The sequence below is a fragment of the Acinonyx jubatus genome, chromosome D2 (assembly GCF_027475565.1).
Source record: "Acinonyx jubatus isolate Ajub_Pintada_27869175 chromosome D2, VMU_Ajub_asm_v1.0, whole genome shotgun sequence".
Taxonomy (NCBI): Eukaryota; Metazoa; Chordata; class Mammalia; order Carnivora; family Felidae; genus Acinonyx; species Acinonyx jubatus.
In genome coordinates, this window is record NC_069393.1 from 52,812,838 (window position 1) to 52,833,419 (window position 20,582).

Sequence of the window (20,582 nt, forward strand, 5' to 3'; positions counted from 1 at the left end):
AGCACAAGCTTTTGATTTGGCTCGTTCCTAGTGCACAGGTTGTGTAACCTTGGACAAGCTACCTCTGCCACTCTGAACTTCAGCTTCCTCATTTGTAAAATGGGAATGGCATTAGTCCCAGCCTGTGAGGCCAAGAGGATCAAAAGGGATAAGCAGTGTCCCTCTCACAAGTGCATGCCCAATACATGGCAGCTGTTGTTAAGTATTATTATTATTATTAAAATCATGTGAAGAGGAAACAAAATTCATAAATGGCCCTGCGATAGGATCAGGATAGTTTGGAGCTAACAACTCACTTATGTCAAGACTTGTTATGTGAACTCCTAGCCATGGGTTTTAATCCTATTATTGAAATGGAATGAAATAGCAAAGACACTATTCTAGGACTATCAATAAATACTTTCACAAAAGGAGAGGACATGAATGAGATAAGTCTCACTCTTGAGTACCATTTAATAATTGGTTTCAGAATGAATGATCCCTCCAGTGGAGTATGGTAGGAGATCGAGCAGAGGCTAACAGATCCCGCACAGCTGTTGGCATTTCTCTACAATCCATTTAACCAGCAATGGTATTTGCATACCTAAGTCTCCATGTTTCCTCTGGTTGCTTTTAAAACAGTAAACAGCCATAAAAAAGAATGAAATCTTGCCATTTGCGACAACATGGATGGACCTGAGGGCATCAAGCTAAGTAAAAGAAGTCAGACAGGGAAAGACAAATACCTATGATCTCACTTATATGTAGAATTAAAAAACAAAACAAAACAGTAACAACAACAAGAAACCAAGCTCATACAGAGAACAGATTGGTATTTGTCGGAAGCGGGGGTTAGAGGGTGGGAAAAATGTGTGAGGGTCAAAAGGTACAAACTTCAAATTATAAACAATTAAGTCATGAGGATGTGATGTACAGCATGGTAATTATAGTTAATACCGTATTGCACATTTGAAAGTTGCTTAAGAGAGTAGTTTGTAAAAGTCCTTATTAGAAGAAAAAAAATTTTTGTGTAACTAAGTATGGTGATGGGTGTTGACTAGACTTATTGTAGCCACCATTTCATAATATATGTAGGTGTTGAATCACTATGTTGTATGCCCAAAACTAATATAATGTTATGTGTCAACTATACCTGAATTTTAAAAAAGTAATGCAGGGGTGCCTGGGTGGCTCAGTTGGTCGAGCATCCAACTTCAGCTCAGGTCATGATCTCACAGTTCCTGGGTTTGGGCTCCATATCAGGGTCTGTGCTGACAGCTCAGAGCCTGGAGCCTGCTTCTGAATCTGTGTTTCCCTATCTCTCTGTCCCTCCCCTGCTCACACTCTGTCTCTCAAAAATGAATAAACATAAAAAAAAAAAGAAAAGTAATGCAGTGTCACAAAGAGTGGAGCAGCAAAAACATTTTCAGAACTTTTAATAAATGTATTCTTTATACAAAAAGGCAGTTTAAATTAAGTATGTCACATTTGGAATTGAGCACTTGTCAGAGCTTCTAGAATTCACATCCTGGGAATATTTACATGTAACTTGTGACACGAACTGTTGGTTAAATGGAACCAAAATAAACAAAAAGTATTTAAAAAAAAACAGTAAACAATTCTGGGGAATTTAGAATTTTGAATATTTAGGGAATTTTTAGTTGAAGAACTTGAGAATAAACATCTTTTGCAAACTGTGGGGACAACGTTCTGCAAACAATAGAAAGATGATTTCTGTCCTCCAGGAGTTGACAATTTAGAAAAGGTGGATATATAAACCACTAACTTAACTGCAAGGCAGAACATGCTATCTTACTTTCCTTATAGTTGTTCCAACTCCTCCTGCTCTGCCTAGCATAGTTCCTGGCAGATTCATGGGCATACAGTAACTGTTTGTGGAAAGAATAAGCACCGTTACAGAGAAATGAATAAAGTACTTTGGGAGACCAGCAGGGACCAAGGAATGGTAAAAAGACTGGACTTCCAAAGATGGTAGCATACAGATGGGTAAACTTGGCCTTGTACTTACTCAATCATCTTATCTACTGTACTGCTCTTTAATTGCTTGCTTATGTTATTTTCCCCCATAAGGTCCCAACCTCCCCAAGAGTAGGTACCATATCTGTCTTGTTTACTAGTGTCCAACATGGTACATGAGATATAGTAGATCCTCAACATACTCAATAAGTTTTTGTTAAAACAAGGAGGGTCATCCGACATATTTATCAAGGCTTCCTCCCACCCCAGTCGCAAGTTAACAGCAACTCAACTCAAGCCTGCTTAAGCAAAGTTCGGGCATTTTTTGGTATATATATATGGGCTCTTCATAGGACTTCAAGTATGGCTGGTCAGGAATCTAAGGTCCTCAGGAATCCATCTTTATCTTTCTTTTGTGTTATCTTCATTCTTAGGCAGGTGCCCCTGATATCATGGCGAAAGGCATCTGACTCCTATCTTTACATGTTACAATTCCAGCAAAAAAAAAAAAAAAATTGTGTCTTTTTTCCTAATAGTTTCAGGAAAAGACTCAATCAAGGAGGGCTCTGGTTGGCCTGGCTTAGGTTATATACCCATCTTTGAACAAATCACTGAGTCCGGGCCTAAAGGCAGGGGAGGAGCAGCACCATGAATTCTGTATAGATGAAGATAAAGAAAGCTGATTCATCTAAGAGACATCAGACAGCCAGAGTTAACACACAAAACTCCCTATGTATTCACATCCCAAGGAAACTGGACAATAGCACAGAGATAGGAATAGCCAGAGAATAGGAAGTGATACAAAACATAGTAGGGTTGAAATGTCGGACAGATGAGCGGTGGCCAACAGTGGGAATTAATGTTGAAGATATTAATATAGATCAGATGGTGCTAGGCTTGAAGGCCAAAAAAAGAGGTTTAGAGTTTGTTCTATAGAGAGTTGTGATACAATGTGAGGGGAACAAGATGGAATATAATCCAAGGTATATTTAGGGCTTCTCTAGAAGCCACCTTTAGGGGCCTCTCTTTTCCCTTCTGTGTCCCTCCAAAACCACGAGTCACTGGTGGAAACATGCCAAGCAGGACATGGAGTTCAAGAGGCTCTCCTGCAGCCACTTCATGTCCAGAAGGACGCCTGGGCATATGTAACCTGCTGGCCTCTGCAGCCTCAACACAGAGATTCCCAGCATGAATATGTCACAGCCCCTGCTGTAAGGAGCTCCCAGCAGGGGAAGTTTGGTCTCGGACAAAGTACTGGAAATATACCTTCACATACACGTATACGGATATGTACACACACACACACATATATGAATACATATAGGACTGGGTGTTTGGAATAGGAAAAAGGGGATATTTTATTCCTCATGAGGAGTCAAGGAAGCCTTCAGAGAAGAGGGAATATGTGTGTTAATCCTTTTGCTAGGAAAGGCCTGTGCTCAGGGCACAGACCCTTCTCAGGGCAAGGACAGATTCTTCCTGGTTCAGCCTTGGACTCCTTCCTTGCAGTTAGGAGAACCTAGAGATTCCTTTCTTCAGGACTTCTGTGTCCTGCTTCCTGGAATTCAGCTTCTCTACAGCTCAGGTAACAACACCAACAATGGCATTCCTAGCAGTAAACACTTATTGAGCCTGGGACTACATACCCAGTGTCGCGTGACCTTTGGATACAATCTCCATTCTCACCCTCACAATCCTGTTATGAGGTAAATACTATCCCGTTTTACCGAAGAGGAAATCGAGGCTGATAGCTAGGTGACCTGCCTGAGGCCCAGGCATGAGGAGACAGTGGAATGGGAGCCAACACAGCTCACTCAGCCCAGCGCCATGCTCTCCACCTCTGGGCCCTCTGCCTGCCCCTGCCTGCTGGCAAGTGGGCGACACCCCGGCCTCAGGGAGGTTACAGAGACGGCCATCTGTGCAGTACTACAGAAATGACGCTTCAGCTGTGACTAAGGGCTACACCAGGAGTGCAGAAAGGGACACTGAACCCGTGACGTAGTTTTCACCCTAAGTATGAGAAAGAATCACCGGGGAGTTATCTTAAAAAGCAGCTTCCTGGGGCGCCTGGGTGGCTCAGTCGGTTGAGCATCCAACTTCGGCTCAGGTCATGATCTCACAGCTCATGAGTTCGAGCCCCACGTCGGGCTCTGTACTGACAGCTCGGAGCCTGGAGCCTGCTTTGGATTCTGTGCCTCCCTCTCTCTCTGCCCCTAACCCACTCACATTCTGTCTGTCTCTCTCAAAAATAAACATTAAAAAAAAAAAAAAGCAGCTTCCTGGGCCCTGCTCTCAGAGACTCTGGGCAAGAACTTGAAATCTGCATTTCAACAAACACCCTACTACTACCACTAGAGGTTCCAAGGCCAGTGATGTGCATTTTGAAGAGTGCTACCTAGGCAAGGGTGTGTGTGTGTGTGTGTGTGTGTGTGTGTGTGTGTGTGTGTCTGACAATGTGTGTGTATGCCCACGTGCCCACGGTTCACGGGTTGTTTTAGGAAAGCTCTGCGAAGGGCAGATGTCAATGTGCACTGCATATCGACAGAGCGGCTTTGTCTGGGTTTTCACTGTCTTCTTTAGATCTCACCATTCGAGCCCAGCCCCTGCAGTTAGGGGGACCAGATACCCACTACAAAGGATCATCTTTCTATGAACATTGCTCAGCATATTAAAAAAAAAAAAAAAAAACTTTTTGGCACAAAGACATTTGTCTCTTTTTTCTGGACCTGGGAACAGCAGTAGGAAGTGTTCAGGCCTTTTCCCAAATATAATCCCTGACCAATTGGAGACTGAGAATCCTCTCTGCCAGAGGCCTCCTGGGACCCTGGGTGGCCTGCCTGTCGGTCAGAGGCACCAAGCACCCCCACACTGGAGATGTGGGAAAGATGCTCTTAGTCCTTGAGGACGTAAGGTCTAGTGGGGGAGACAGAACAGATCCATGTGAAAGAGTCAGACACACAAATACAATAAAAATAAAGCAGATGCAAATCCTTGCAGCAGTGAGAATCCCAGTGCAGATGTGAGCTTGGTCTCAGGGTCCACCATCAAGTCACAGGAAGAAGTTGAATGTGAGTTGCTAGGTGAGCATCAGAAAAGCCTTCCTAGAAGAGGTCACATTTACTCTTTTGCCATGTCTCATGGAGCACTTACTGTGGGCACTGCTACTGGTGGGCATGGCAGACCCAGGGTCTGCTTTTGGGGGAACACAGTGCTGACTGTGCAGGGAGTCTGGGGTCAAGGAGACTGGGGGCCCCACATAGCCCAGCACATCACCCAGCCCAGATGGGAAATCAGAGCAGTCCTCTTCAAGGAAGTGGTGTTTTCATCAGATTCCTAAAGGCAGCCCTGCCCCTGACCTTAGAGGAGCCAAGATGAAGTACAAAGGACAAAGCAAAAAGAAGGCCCCAGCCTGTGGCCTTCCCACCTTCTCTTTCCATCCTGGCTTGTGTGCCTGGGTGTGGACACTTCAGACCTCCAGTTCAAACTCCATCCACACACCACACCCCCACAGGCCCTCCGCCAGCCATTGGGCCTGGAGTTATGATCTCCCTACAGGAGGACTGATCCAGATACCAGGCTCTTGCAGGCCCAGAAGTGGGCTTGAGCTGTTTAGACAGGGGACTTGGGAGTCCTGAGTCTTCAGGGATGAATGATCTGGAAGTGAGTGCACAGCCACTGGGCAGACCCATTCCCTCCACCCCATCACAGGCCTTCTAAAGCATGGGACCCAGGGCAGGTCCTGAGGGCAGTTTTACCTAATCAAAGTCTGGGGGCCATGCAGACCCATCCCATAGAAGACCCCTGAAATGAGAAAAGGCCTTGGTCATCTCCCTAAAAGCAGGAGTGTGGAGAAAGGTCGAAGGTGAGGTTGCAGAACTGATGGGGGCCTGGTGGCCAAGGTAAGGATTTGGCTTCACAAAGGACACGGGCAGGACATGGTGGGGGCCAGGGAAAGGTAATTTATGAATGGAGCAAAAGCATTCCTTCCAGACTGAGCTTGTGTGATGCCAACAAGGTGTTTGATGTGAGGAGAGCAAGCTGTTGAGTTTGGCTAGGCCTGAGAGTACTGACAAAAGCAAAAGAGGCAGAAAAGAAGTGTCTGGAGAGGAGCAGTTGTGGAGTTTGTAGGCCTGTACCCAGGGTCAGGTCCTCAGGGTAATCACAGAGCCTCTGGGAGGGACTCTTACGGAATTAGGCCGGGGCCAGATTCTGTCTTTATTCTGTGCTAACCATTCAAATAGGGCAAAGTAATCTGCCACATTTAACACCTTTCTACTCTACACTTGAGTTTTAGTACTCTCTTTATGTGCAGTTTTTGTGTTTTTCTGTGTTATTCCAGTCCTGAAATTCTTTCTGGATTGGCAACACATCCCATTTTCCACTTAATAAATACAACCACCGTTTATGCCTTGGGCAACATTTTTCAGTCATTGCCAGATCCTTATGGGGTTTTTTGTGACATTCGTTTTTCATAATTAGTGATGAAAGTCACATCACTTAGTGCCTATAAAATTATAAATACATCAGTCCGCAATAAGACTTTTTTTTTGTCCCTGAAGTCTGTACGCAGATGGTGTGTGTGTGTGTGTGTGTGCGCGCGTGTGTGTGTGTGCGCGTGTGTGTGTGTGTGTGTACGTTTGTGTGTGTGTTTATGATAACAGTGCTTACATAATCTCAACAACCAGGCCCTGGGGACTCACACTTGGAGATGGAACGGCTGGTTTAAATTAGGTTTCCATGTGAAATACTGTATCGCTATTTTTTTCCTAACATTGTGGGAAAGTATATGGAAAATGATTTGACTGATAGGAAATAAATCTGGATGCATGATCAGGATTGAGGCACCAACCACGTGGTGGTCTGCGTCTGCTCTGTGAAGCTGGCCTCTCCAAGGGAAGATGGATTAACCCTTTCAGGCCACTAGACTAGTAAGTCACTGTGTGGGACCAGAATAGCCTGAAAGAGCAGTGACTCTCCAGAGCTGCTGATTGGCAGTTTCAGTAAAAAAGGAACTACAGCCACAAGAAGAATATAGCCAGAGGGCTCAAGAACTAATGCATCAGGTGTCTTTGGGAAACGCTTTTAACTTTTGGGGATTTATTTTCATTTGTAAGAAGATGAGTGTGAATTTCTAGCTCAAAGAGTCAATAATTATGACTCTAAGTGTTTGCTCACAGTTCCCCAGAGCAGGATAGGGCTCATTAAAGGCAAACCACATGAAAGGAAAAACTACACAGAACACCCATGACACTCAGTCAGTATTGACAAAACAGTTTCTTGCTCTGGAGAGTCAGGGTTTCACAAAGGTGACTTTTCACTGGGTAACCAGGTGATGAGGGCACAAGGCATAGAGATAGTGAGCAAGGAATCGCTTATAGCCGCAGGAGAAAGGATGGATCTGGGACTCGAGAAGGCTCCTGTGTGCTCAAAACAGCCCCGGGAGATCAGAACAAATGGCCATCTTAGGTTCTCCTCTTCCCAAGAGGCTCTGAATTCCTTGCAGGATGATCTGGACCCAGGCTTGTCCTAGGAGTCTGATTCCAGATCTGTTCTCCTGATGTTGAACGAAGTCCAGAGCAGGCTGAGAGCAGAGGTGCGTGCTCGGGGCCCCCTGGGCTGGGGCAGGGCTGGGGCAGGGGCTCAGGGCGGCAGGTGGTCCCTCACATCCTGCATCAGCACTCCCGGCTGGTCCCACGGTGTGACCCTGTTTTACCGATGAAGGTCCCTGGTGCCACTGTTTTGCTTTTTGTTTCTGTGTAAGAAAGGGGAAGAGGTGTTCAGCATCTCTCTCTTCTGTTCTCCTTTTTTCGTTGCTTTAATTATTCTTTTGGTACTCTCCTTGGTATCTTCTCCTTTTAGTCTGACTCTGTGTTCAAATATGCAGCTCTTAAGCAAGTGCTTAGGAAAACCTAAGCGGTGCCAAGTTTAAAGAAACTGTCACCCCTCATCAGATAAAAGAGTACCGCACTGGGAGTCCTAGTTTCGACATTAACAAGAACTGTGACCTCAGAAGATCACTTCTCCCATGAGCCATAGATTCTTCATCTGGAAAAATGGGTTTGGACCGCCCTCTGTGGTTGCTGCCAGCACTAAATGTCATTCGTTCCTACCATTTTATCAATGGGGCCGGTGGGGGTGGGAGGGAAGTGCAGTATGCCGTAGACCTTAAACTCTTTTTTTTGTTGCAGTTGTCGTGGGTCACCATGAGCGGGTGTTCTGGCCTCCCTCTCCCTCAGGCCAGGGAAATGAGGTGGTCCCAGGTGTCAGCACTGTTACTGAACCAGTGCAGCTAATGGGCCATGTGGGGTCAAGACCAAGGCTTTGGTTTGTTAGCAACTAAGTTTATCAGTCCAGACATTAGCTAGGAGGGAGACAGTAACTTAAATGAACACAAGTATTCAAGCACCAACGTATAGGTAGCAGCAAAATAATCTTAGAGATTAAGCAGAGGATTGAGGCTGCGTATCATGGGGGGGGGGGTCTTAGAAGTAGCTCATTATTAAATGTTATACTCTGTGTCGTAGAAAAAACTAATCACATTAGAATAACTTTCATCCCAGACCTCGTATATACACATCAGGCATTTAGTGAGTGGTTAATAGTGCCACCTCTGTGGCCCACACGCCTAAATTCAAATTCAGGCTTTACCACTTTGGGTTGAAGACTTGCACAAATCTCTTAGGCCCTCTGCCCTTCAGTTTCCTCATCTATAAAATGAGGATAATAATAATCCCTGACTCCAGACTGTTGTGAGAGGTGAGTTAACATATGTAAAGTGCTTAGAATAATTCCCGGCACCCGGCACATAGTAAGTGCTATGTAAGTATCTGTTCATTATTAGTTAGTCATTTGAGCAGCATAATAGATAAGGGGTTTATGAAAGATAGTTTAAATATATATTTTTTTTGCATTTTTCATTTGATAGCATGCATTTTACTACTTGCTAAATATTCTTTTATTTATGGACTAAGTGCATTGATTGCATTTAATCTTGCTGCCCATCAGTCAAACGTATTTATATGTATTTTAATCGATATTATCCTTGGGCTTTATTTTCTTATAGTCTCATGGAATTTTATGGATTGAGAGGGAGTTCATGAATTACCTTTCAGCCTCCTTACTTTAAAGATGAAGAATATGGAGAAGTGAAGTGACTTTCCCAGAATCCCATAGCAAAGCAGTGATGGAGACCCAGAGCTTCACCTCCGATCTCTCAGCTGGGTCTTTCATTTCCCAGTACTAAACTGATTTAAAAAAAAAAGAAAAATAGTGGGGTACCAAGGTGTCTCAGTCTATTGAGCTACTGACTTTGGCTCAGGTCATGATTTTGCGGTTTGTGAGTTCGAGCCCCACATCAGGCTCTGCGCTAACATCTCAAGCCTGCTCCAAATTCTGTGTCTCCTTCTCTCTCTGCCCCTCCCTTGCTCACACACACACTCTCTCTCAAAAATAAACATTAAAAATTAAAAGAAAAAAGAAAAAAAGAAAAGAAAAAGAGTTTTCCTGTGGAAAAAAAATATTCCTTGAGTTTTCAGGACATAGGTTCAGTGGATCCCCTCTCTGCATTTTCTAGGTGAGCTCCTGGGTAACGTGGCTGATCCTCACGGCGGGCTCCATGGAGGAGAAGCGAGAAGTCTTCTCCTATTTAGTGCACGTGGCCAAATGCTGCTGGAACATGGGCAACTACAATGCTGTCATGGAGTTCTTGGCCGGCCTCAGGTATGGGAGTGGGGAATACAGTTATCTGGGTACGAGGTGAATGGCACTGAATTAATTGCCCTGGAAACCACATTTACCCAAACCAGGCACTTAGTAGTGATTATTTGCAGGAAATACATTATCCTTTGCTAACACCACAAACCTTGCCCCTCAAAGATGTAGCAGAATTCAGCCCCTATGGCCAGTCATGCTCCTAATTAACTGTCTGCTCTGATCTGTTGGCCAAGCTGGGTAAAATTTCCTGCTTGCATAACTCCATCCGTCCCATCACTGACCGCTGCTTACCCTCTGTGTCCTATAAACCCCACTGTTATCTATCTCTTTGCAGCTCTGCCTTATGAATTGCCTCAGCACTGTAGAATCCCAGCCACTGCCTGGGAATGGCTAACACTGATAATAAGCATTCAATAAAAGTAGTTCTCATTTTTATTGAACACTTACTATGTATCAGGCACTGGGCTGTACATTTCCTATGCATTAAATATTTTAATTCTCATAACAGTTTCTTGGTAGATACTAAAATTCCTACATCTTGCAAAAGAAGGAACTAGAGTTAGAAGTTAAGTCATTCACCCCAGGCCATCTGGAATGGCTGGGATGTGAATGCAGGCAGCCTTGATTTGAGAGTCCTTGCCCTTCACCTCCGATATCTTGCTCTTATGCCTTCTCCACTAAGCTAATAATAAGATCACCATTTTATCAATAAAGTCTTCTACCTTTTTCCCTTTCAAGCCTCAGTTACCCGGCATAAAGTAACTGCCCCTCACTCTTAATGGAGGCAATGTGGTGTGAGGAAGAGCATGAGTTGTTGGGTCAGAACAATGGGATCAAATCCTGGCTCCCCCATGGAATAGCTGTGTGGTCTGGGCAAGGTGCTCGACCTCCTTGAGCCCCAGTTTCTTTATCTGTAAAATGGGGATGATAATAATAAAAAGCACCTACTTCCTCACCCAGGATTTAGTGAGATAGTACGAAGTGTTTAGCATGCATGTTTGGCATGCAGTGAGGCCCCATAAAGCGAACCTGTTGTTCTCAGTGTCTGAGATTCGCCTTCCCAGTGAGGGTTCTCACTATAAATAGATCTTGCTCCCTAACGTTATCGGGATTTTTCTTTGATTCTCCAGATCCCTGCAAAGGGATTCGTGGTTGGGGGAAAAAGGAAATTTCTCAGAGTTGGAATTTTTTTTGTCCTTTTGAGCTTTCTTAACTAAGAATAACTCAAATGACCGTGTCATTGGCATTCAAAATGATACACACAGATGTATCAGGCATGGCTCAAAAGAAGGAAAAAATAGAAAAAATACTGGGAGAACAGGAGGTGATTTGGATGATTGGATTCTCTTTGTGATAAATTTTCTACAAAGAACCTCTGGTATTTTTCTTTAAAGAAAAGATTACATTATGATAACATAGTTCTATTTTAATGACACTTCTCCTCTGTGTTTGGCAAGTTGGTGCCAGCTATTGGCTGGGGACCTCACTTCCTCTCTTCTGGACATCACTGTCCTCAAAGCAAGGCAGCTGGCTTGCTCCGAAGTGAATGACAAGAAAACAAGGCAGAAGCTGCAGTGCCTTTTGTGACCCAGCCTCAGAAGTCACATGCTGTCACTTTACCACATTATACTGGTCACATAAGACTAGCACTGGTTGATTGTGCGTGGGGTCTGTGCTACACAGGGAGGTGTGGATCATTGGAAGAAACAATTAGAAGTAAAAAGATTTACATATAACAATATTTACTCAATCATGGTGTCAATTTAAAATAACGCAGGGGTGCCTGGGTGGCTTAGTTGGTTAAGCATCTGACTCTTGATTTTCAGCTCAGGTCATGATATCACAGTTCATGAGTTCGAGCCCCACATTGGGCCCTGTGCTGACAGTAGGGAGTGAGCCTGCTTGGGATTCTTTCTCTCCCTCTCTCTGTCCCTCTGCCCCTCCCCCACTCATGAGCAATAAATAAATAAATACATAGATAAATAAATAAATTTTAAAAAATAAAAATGAAAAATACAATAACCCAAATGAATATCAGTGGGGAAATGAATGAAATTACATGATGTATTCTTACAATGGAATATTATTTAACCACCAAAAATGTTTTTGAAAAATGTTTGATATCATTGGAAAACACATAATATATAATGCATAAAAATATCTGGGAACAAGGCTGTCTTTACTTAATAGCCTCAGCAATATTTACACAACAACATTTATAAAACATTCAGAACATACATCTACAAGTAGAATAAATACTGGAAGGAAATATACCTAATGTTGCCTGTGGATGTAGAACTATGGGTGGGTTTTCTATATTTTTGGTATTTTCCAGATTTTCTACAACAAGCATCTAGTACCTTTATAAACAGAAAAGGAAAGTTTTAAAACCAGTGTCAGTTCTCAATCTAACAAAAAACCATTGATCTTGCTGAGGTTTGTCTTGTGCCCCCAAATGTACTGTGACTACTGTCACTCACAGAAACAAGGGCGATTAAATAATGACAACTGTGTCTCACTCATTTATTCACTTAGTTTATTCACACTTCCATTTCATGCCCCAAAAGGGATTCTTACCACCTTATAAGAAACCAGGTATAGGGCAGGCTGGACTCAGTGGGGTGGAATCAGGAAACAATTTTAGTTTCCTGATCTCACTGTCGTTCAAACCTGCCTGACTGACTTTCCCTGCCCCCTGCTCTGGGTCATACCTTGGGAGGTCCTATAGCTTTCCCAGTCACTGATGGGGTCAATAACTTGTCTCATTCTCCTTTGCTCATGAGCATGAATAAATCTCAGAAACACACAGCTGTGCAAGAAAAGCAGGATGCCTGAGTACCTAATGTGTGACACCATTTATATAAAGTTTAAAAGCACTCACACATCCCTACAAACTGCTGGGTGATCTATACCTATGTTGGGGAAGCATACACAATTGTAAGGGAACGAGAACACTGGTCCCCTTTGTGGTCCCTTTTGGTGAGGGAAAGAGGAGTATGTGTTCCTGGAGGAGCCCACTGAGGTCTCAACCACATTATTAATGTTTTGTTTTTAATGTTTATTTTTGAGAGAGAGAGAGTGAGCAGGGGAGGGGCAGAGAGAGAGGGAGACACCGAATCCAAAGCAGGCTCCGTGCTTAAAGCAGAGTGCCCGATGTCAGGTTAGGACTCATGAACTGTGAGATCATGACCTGAGCTGAGCCCAATGTTTTATTTTTTAAATGGAGAGGTTGGTGCATGGGGTTTGTCATGTTGTACTTCTCTATGTCCTTTGAATGTCTTCTCTTGGGCATAGTGATTTTTTAATCCAGTCTGATATAAATCAAAATTTCAACCTCACCTTTGGTTTAAAGCGTCACCTTTTCCCCACATTTCGCAGCCCAACAAATCTCAGAAACCTGCAGTGGAGCAGGAGAACGGGGTTTATCTTTTCTCACTCCAGCTCGGGGTCCTTGCAGAAAAAGTGGACAGGAGAAGAAAGAGGAAGGGAGATGGGGTAAAGGAAGCAAAGGTCTCCCTTGATGGGGACAGTTATAATCTGGCCTAGGTGCTCCCAAAGACAGGTGTGCTTTTAGGGTTCCTCCCCAGTCACTCCTCCTACATTCCCCCACCTGCTGCCCTGTAGGTACCTCTCACTGCACCATTAGCCAGCGAGGAGCAAGGCGCACTCAGTCCCCAGGATCCAGCTCTGGAAACCCTGTCCTCGCAGACTCTTTCTGCTGGGATTCCTCCTTGGGCAGCCACGTGGACACGTGGAACTGCCCCTCACGGTGGCCCTTACAGACTCACAGGAAACACATAGTGTTTTGCCCTCCCAGATTCTGCAAATGCAGGACAGGCCCACAGGAACCTTTGGGCAGCCCTACGCAGCCTGTCATCTTTAGACTTTTCCAGGCAGGAGTCACACACCAGGCTAAGTGATCAACAAACTCAGGGCAAAGGTCAGCCTCTCCATGGAGTTCACTTGAAGCCCCTGCCCTGGGATGGTCCTCCTCCTTCTCACATATAGAGGGCTCTGGCAACTCTATCCAAAGAAATATTCCCTACCTGGCTGCTCAGAGCCAATTCGGCCTGGCATGATGGACGGTTATATACCACAGAGGGCAAAGCTGTTGGGGTACCCTTGTGATGAGCTGGTGCCTCTCTTTAGGAAGTGGGGTACAATGTCACCTGTTGTTGTCAGCAGCAAGTTCATCATAGGAAGAGTCCCATCTAACATCCTGTTATGCAAATAGTATTTTAAGATCATGTCCCTTAGGATAACCCGTGGCTTAACGTCAAAGCTGGATTTAGTAAAAGCAGTTCTATAAAAGAGACCAAAACAGATTTCATGTATTTTACTGAGAAACTGGCCTAATCCAAGGATAACATTTTAAATATCAAGAGGAGTGGACGCACCATATTTTCTGCAGATAGTCCTCCATAAATATCTGTACAAACCATACGACCCACTAGGTTTCCCTTTCGGCTATAGCTGCCAGAAAAATTCAAACCTAGTTTTATGCCCACCTTCCAAAATTAACTCCTTCCACAAATAACATGTGTTATTTGTATCTTTCCTATTTAATTTTGTGTTTCAATGTTTAATTAAAAGTAATACCTCATTTGGGGAAGTAGGTGGAGATAGGAGTCCTAAATAAATATCGAAACAGTGAAAACTGAGGCAAAAAGAATAAATTTGCATGGAGCTTGGGCTATATACTACAAACGATATTATTTCTCCTTCAGTCTCAAAAAACATCATTTACTTACAATAGGTCAAGAAAAGTTTTAAAAATGTGGCAGTTTATGGACCAGTCTGACCTAGAGACCATGAGGAGCCTGAAGGATGCCATGGCTCAGCACGAATCTTCCTGCGAGTACAAGAAGGTGGTCACGCGGGCTCTGCACATACCTGGCTGTAAGGTGGTTCCGTTCTGTGGCGTGTTTCTGAAGGAGCTCTGTGAAGTACTGGACGGAGCCTCCGGCCTCATGAAGCTTTGCCCGAGGTACAATTCCCAAGAAGAAACTCTAGAGGTGAGTCCTTTCAAAATCTGAAGTCTTCATTGCTGCCTGGCTCCTCACTCACTAAGGCCAAGAAAGAACCTGCTGAGCCTAGGCTAATCCGTTGTCACTGTTGTGCTGGGTAACAGGTCCTTGGAAATTCCTGAGAAAAAAATGCTGGCTAGCACTGTTTGGGGCTTCTTCTTGTTAAATTAGCTTGAATGGAGCAGTGTGTAAGTACCAGTGAAAATGGGTGCTGTTCTCTGATTTTTTTTAAGGGATGATGGGGTTTTCTTCTCTCATTGGGTGGGAATGTCTGTATGCAGAGGATAAGAGAAGTCAAGCAAGAGTAGTAAGTTTTCTGAATCAGAGAAAGAAAACATGGCGGGAGGTCAACGCTGCCTTGCTTTCCTCCTCTGCGGGAGGACCCTGGAGAAGCTGGCGTCTCATGTAAAGACGAGCTCCAGGCTCTGATCACGGCTGTCTCCTGTCTCGGCTCTCCCAGGCCCGTGGCTTCTTGTTCCTGACTCCCAGAGGGGAGAGGACCTTGTGAGCTTTGACTCAGGGTATCGGGCATTGGAGAGAAATGGCTCGGAGAAACTTGAAGAAAATAAGGAAGCCGCCCTAGATGGTGTTTAGAAATGAAAGAAGAGACTGAATTGGGAGAACTTTACCAAGAATTTTGAGGAGTCCATAGCTGTCAGTTTCAAACCCAAATCTAGGATCATTGTCACCATGGCAACAGCAACACTACTGACCTTTCACACACACACACACACACACACACACACACACACACACTCACATACACCCCTTCTCGGTGGCCGTGAGAAGACTCCTAAAACTTCAGCCTCCTCTGTGTCACCTGGGAACCAGGCATCACCTGGTATCAGGGAGACTTAAGAGCCCCTGACAGGCACAGGTAACACTACCAGCTTGCATCTCTCTGGCTTATGAGGGAAGATGAAAGTGCAGTAAATGGAGGAGGAACCTTAACACAAGCCCTCCCTAGCACACCCACACCAGCTTAAACGCAGAGGATGTCTTAGACGCAGAGGATGCCACATCCAGTGGTGCAGCTGGAGCGCTTACCTCTGATGGGAGAAACTTCCTGATCATGAATACAAAGTATAAGAGCTTTAAAACCTCCAGGAAACCTCTGTGCTGCCATAGGATATATGGGAAATAAAGCAAACATCATTCTTTCTCTGTGTTTCCCTTGGGCCCCAGGAATGTTATCTGGTTCCATAGAAGAATGGACTTCTGTCATGGTTTTTCTCAATTCTCTCTGCCAGGAGAAAACAACCCTACCTTTCCTCGGCAAAGTAGGGCTAATCTTCTCCCTCGGGAGCCTTGAAATAATGCTGCTTTTTGTGTTGTAAATTTGAAACGGAGCGTTGATTCCTACAGGAACTAAAATTGTCTTAGTGGAAACAAGAGTTCCGATAGCTCATGTGGTGAAACGAAAAAATGTTTTTCCTGGAGGCTCTTTCTTTTTCTTTCAATAAGAAATAGGCATAAGTGCCATTATTTATGGCTGTTGTGCTTTTCTTTCCCTACCCAAGTCTTTTATTTAAGACACAGTACATGAAGTTGCAGTAACAAATTCTTGGTATGTTTTTCTGTAGTTTGTAGCCGATTACAGTGGACAAGATAATTTCTTACAACGAGTGGGACATAATGGCTTAAAGAATTCGGAGAAGGAGTCCACAGTCAACAGCATCTTTCAGATCATCAGGAGCTGCAGCCGAAGTCTGGAGGCCGAGGAGGAGGACAGCCCCAGTGAAGGAAACGGCTCCAGGAAAAATTCCTTAAGGGATAAAGCCCGATGGCAGTAAGTTCTACACTGTAAAAAGAGAGATGCTCATTTTTTTTCCTTTCTCCTATCTCAGTTTGGTGTTAGGTGGACTCCTAACAAAACCCCACCACGACTCTACCAATTCTGAATTTGAATTTTCCTTTCTAACTTGGCTGCTTTGTTCTAGACTTACCGCTCATAATTTAACTTCTTGCCACCTGTTATCTCTTTAAAAAGAATAAGCTAGAGCTATCCTGTCATTTCTAAAAATTCAACAAATAAAGTTTTAGGATTAGAACCATGGTATTTATTAATTTCATAGCTTCTGTAAAAAATAATTGTTATTGATCATGGGGTGGGGCACGGGGACAAGCATTAATATATTTTTAAGTCAAATTCACTGATTTATTAGGGCTGGAGTGACACCCTGAAATCAGTCTTTTTAGGAGCTCCCCTAAGCCTCTGGGTGATTGTAAGTCAGGTTGTTTAAAGATCTCATTTCTGGGTGCCTGGGTGGCTCAGTTGGTTAAGCGTCTGATTTTGGCTGAAGTGATCTCATGGTCCATGGGTTCAAGTCCCACATAGGCTCTGTGCTGACAACTCAGAGCCTGGAGCCTGCTTGGGATCCTCTGTCTCCCTTGCTCTCTGCCCCTCCCCTGCTCACTTGCTCTCTCCCTCTCTCTCTCAAGAATAAATAAACATTTTTAAAAGAGAGAGATCTCACTTCCAGAAACACGGTTCTGCAAGGTGGCATCTGTAGCTTTAAAACTGTTCAGTTGTTCAATTGCTTGTTTATCTACAGCCGTTGCTGCCTACCTAGACATGTGTACCCACAACTACATGACAAGTTCAGAAATCAGTGGTCTTGGGGCATATATTATGCCTCTTCAAGGCCATTTGTTCATGGGAAAGTCTAACTCAAATGGCAGAGCCTGGTCCAGCTAGAGGAATCCTCTAGCGCCATCTAAAACCTGTCTACTGGCTTTGACATCTTTGCCATGAAAGATTTTATCTGTAGTCAGTATTCATGAGTCATACCTTGCAGTTGTCTTTGAGTCCTTATGCACAATTGTGTGCATTTGTAAGACCTTGTAGTTTGTTTTGCAAAGCCTTTTCTGGTTGTCTCTGTGTGTGTGAGCCTATACTGGGAAGGGCAACAGTGTTTTCAGAAAATAATTTCTTTGGATTTATAGAGCTAAATCCTTAGAATCTGTTGTGAACATAGAAATGAATGCTTTGTGCCTGAATCTCTAATGCTGTTATGTTTTAAGGAGATAAACCTGTATTCCAGATTCCTCCAAAGGACCCAAGTGCTCAAAGAATAATCTTACCACAGTGTCTGGGCCCTAAAGCTCAAATGTCTCACAAGTAGCTTCTACCAGTTGTTTTTTGTTTTTTAATTATCTCAAATCAAAGATTATTTGAAAGTTTTCTCACTAACTGTTGCCGACATTAGTAGCAATGTATATGCAGAGAGAAGACCGTTGATAAATAAACACATGTCTGCACAGGAAGCATCTCATAGCCATTTAAGTCCTTAATCTATATCTGCCTTTACTTGCCTATCTGTGTTTATAGGTATCTAGGTATATACTAAACTCCTTTCACAAAAGATTTTGTAGATGCTTATAAGAATAAATATAAATAAGGGCACCTGGGTGGCTCAGTCAGTTAAGCATCTGACTCTTGCTTTTGGTTCAAGTCATTATCTTATGGTTTGTGGGATCAAGCCCCATGTTGGGCTCTGTACTGATAGCAAGGAACCTGTTTGGGATTCCCTCTCTCTCTTTTCCTCTCTCTCCACCCCCCCCCCCCGGCTCTTTCTCTCTCTCAAAATAAATAAATAAACAATAAAAAGTGAATAAATATAAATAATTGATGATATTAAGGGAAAAGAGAAATAGGATAGGAAAAAGTAAAACATAATCAAGTGTGTACTATCCAGTCTTTACAGTGACTAAATTTTGTTCTGAGAATTCTTAGTGACCAAAAGAAAGAAACAGTCATGATCCATGATAAGTTTCACGGTATTTATAAGAAAAATCAGACAGATGATTTAGAGAAGAAGCATGCCTTTTCCTTTGTTACACCCTACTAGGAGAGATACATCATCCCTGAATAGATAAAATAATGAATTTCAGATGGCTCTTCTTTATAACAACCTTCTCTTGGGGCAATGTGGGGAAGGGTGGGAGGTGTCACTTAAAGATGTCAACCTTTCTAAACTACTTTTAGGAACGCTGCCTTTGATTGAGCCTTAGAGACTTAGCCTCTGAGTTTCCCTTAACATCTTTTTGATGGTTTTTCTGGCCTGGAGTTCCTTCAAGTAATACATTTCTTATTTCATCCAACTACTTTTCCAGAAATTTTCATTCCCAATTTTCTACTTATTCTCTTGTCCCCTTTCTAATCATTTTATCATCTACATCCCAAGAATGTTGTTCTTTCACTTCCCATTTTCCAGCCTTTACTGGTAAGCAGTCTTAGAAGGGGAAAAAAATCACAAAAATGCAAATATCCTGTGAAGCCATGTTAAAATCACATTAAAAGCTAGGTCACTCAGTACCAGAAATAGTTTGTTTTACCCCAAGTGGCTGCTCCTCTGAAAAGAACCAGCAAACACAAAAACCGGGGGTGGGGGTATTTAATAGAATTCACTGAACCCAAATCAGCAAGCACTGTTCCTGGGACCATCTGCCAGGCCTGGGGAACCTATTCCTGAACCAGAGCCCCGTGTTATAATTTCCAGCACAGGGATGTGTGTAGCAAAGGGGTTTCCAGGTCCCAAAACCCATAGGAACCATGCTTTGTTGTTGATTTGGCCGAAACAAAGACTCTATAAACCTTTAGCCCTGTTCCTGTGGCAGCCATCAACTCTGTGAAACTTACATCAAAGAAAGAAAGGACAATCTCATGGTCATTGCTTCTCCCAGCCTGCAGAGTTCTCTTATAATTTTTCTCAAATCTCCCAGCTACTCCTGCCAGAAAACCCATTTGAAGCACTCACGGAAACCCCAGGAAAGTGATTATAAAAAGTTCAAGTCCTCAGCAGGAAAGGAATAGGGTTTAGAGAATCTCAAAAGGTCAGTGGAATTTTAGGGTCAACTCATCCAACTCCCCTGTACAGATGAAGAAGTGATGCCCATGGAGTCACTTGCCCATATGATGCCTACAGAGCTGGGGCATAAGCCTGACCACATTTTCAGTACAAGACAGGATCTTTTCTCCTGCAGTGTTCAAGGCATTTCTTGTTACTGTAGAGGGGCTAACCTCAGCTTCTTTTTATTTCTAGTTCCTATAGATTGGGAACATCTGAATTATAAAAACACTCCAGTTATATTTTATACAACCTATAAAACTCATTAATAAAGACTTTTTGGGGTGCCTAGATGGTTCAGTCAGTTGAGCTGATTTTGGCTTGATTTTGGCTCAGGTCATGATCCCAGGATCATGGGATTGAGTCCATATCAGGCTCCATCCTGAGTGTGGAGATTCTTAAGATTCTCTCTCCCTCTCTCTCTCTCTCTCCCTCTGCCCCTCTCCCCTGCTCACATTCTCTCTCTCTCTAAAATAAAATAAAATTTTAAAAAGTGATGATTTTTTTTTTAATTTACCAGCACGGAGAATAAAGAGTTTTGTCTGTGTGAGTATGTGTAAGTCATGGAGGCATAAGAGAAGCATGTGATACCATTGCAGGAAAATGGAAATTAAGAATATTAAGATGTGAGGAGCCTGGGTGGCTTGGTCGGTTGAGAATATGACTCTTGATTTTGGTTCAGGTCATGATCCTAGAGTTGTGGGATTGAGCCCCACATCGGACTCCTTCCTGAATGTGAAGCCTGCTTAAGATTCTCTCTCTCTCTCTCTCTCTCTCTCTCGTAAGATGTGTAAGAAGAGTGTGTAGTCATATAGGAGCTGCAAGGTCTTAATATTGTTGCCCCTCTTTAAGATGCTGCAGCTTAGGGGTGCCTAGGTGGCTCAGTCGGTTGAGTCTGACTTCGGCTCAGGTCATGATCTCACAGTTTGTGGGTTCAAGCCCCATGTCAGGCTCTGTGCTGACTCTCAGAGCCTGGAGCCTGCTTCAGATTCTGTGTCTCCCTCTCCTTCTGCCCCTCCCCTGCTCATTCTCTGTC

General features: G+C 43.6%; 1 protein-coding gene across 10 annotated transcripts in view; it reads left to right on the top strand.

The window, feature by feature from the left end:
* Positions 1-20,582, top strand: part of PLCE1 (phospholipase C epsilon 1) — a 319,271-nt gene that overhangs the window by 209,885 nt on the left and 88,804 nt on the right. For all 10 annotated transcript variants that reach the window (XR_008292338.1, XM_053207694.1, XM_053207698.1 and 7 more), the window contains 3 exons: positions 9,530-9,675; positions 14,426-14,684; positions 16,280-16,485. Coding sequence is in view for 9 of the 10 variants with exons in the window: in XM_053207694.1 (XP_053063669.1) it covers positions 9,530-9,675; positions 14,426-14,684; positions 16,280-16,485 (611 nt within the window). In the remaining variant the exon portion in view is untranslated. The remainder of the gene's footprint in view (positions 1-9,529; positions 9,676-14,425; positions 14,685-16,279; positions 16,486-20,582) is intronic.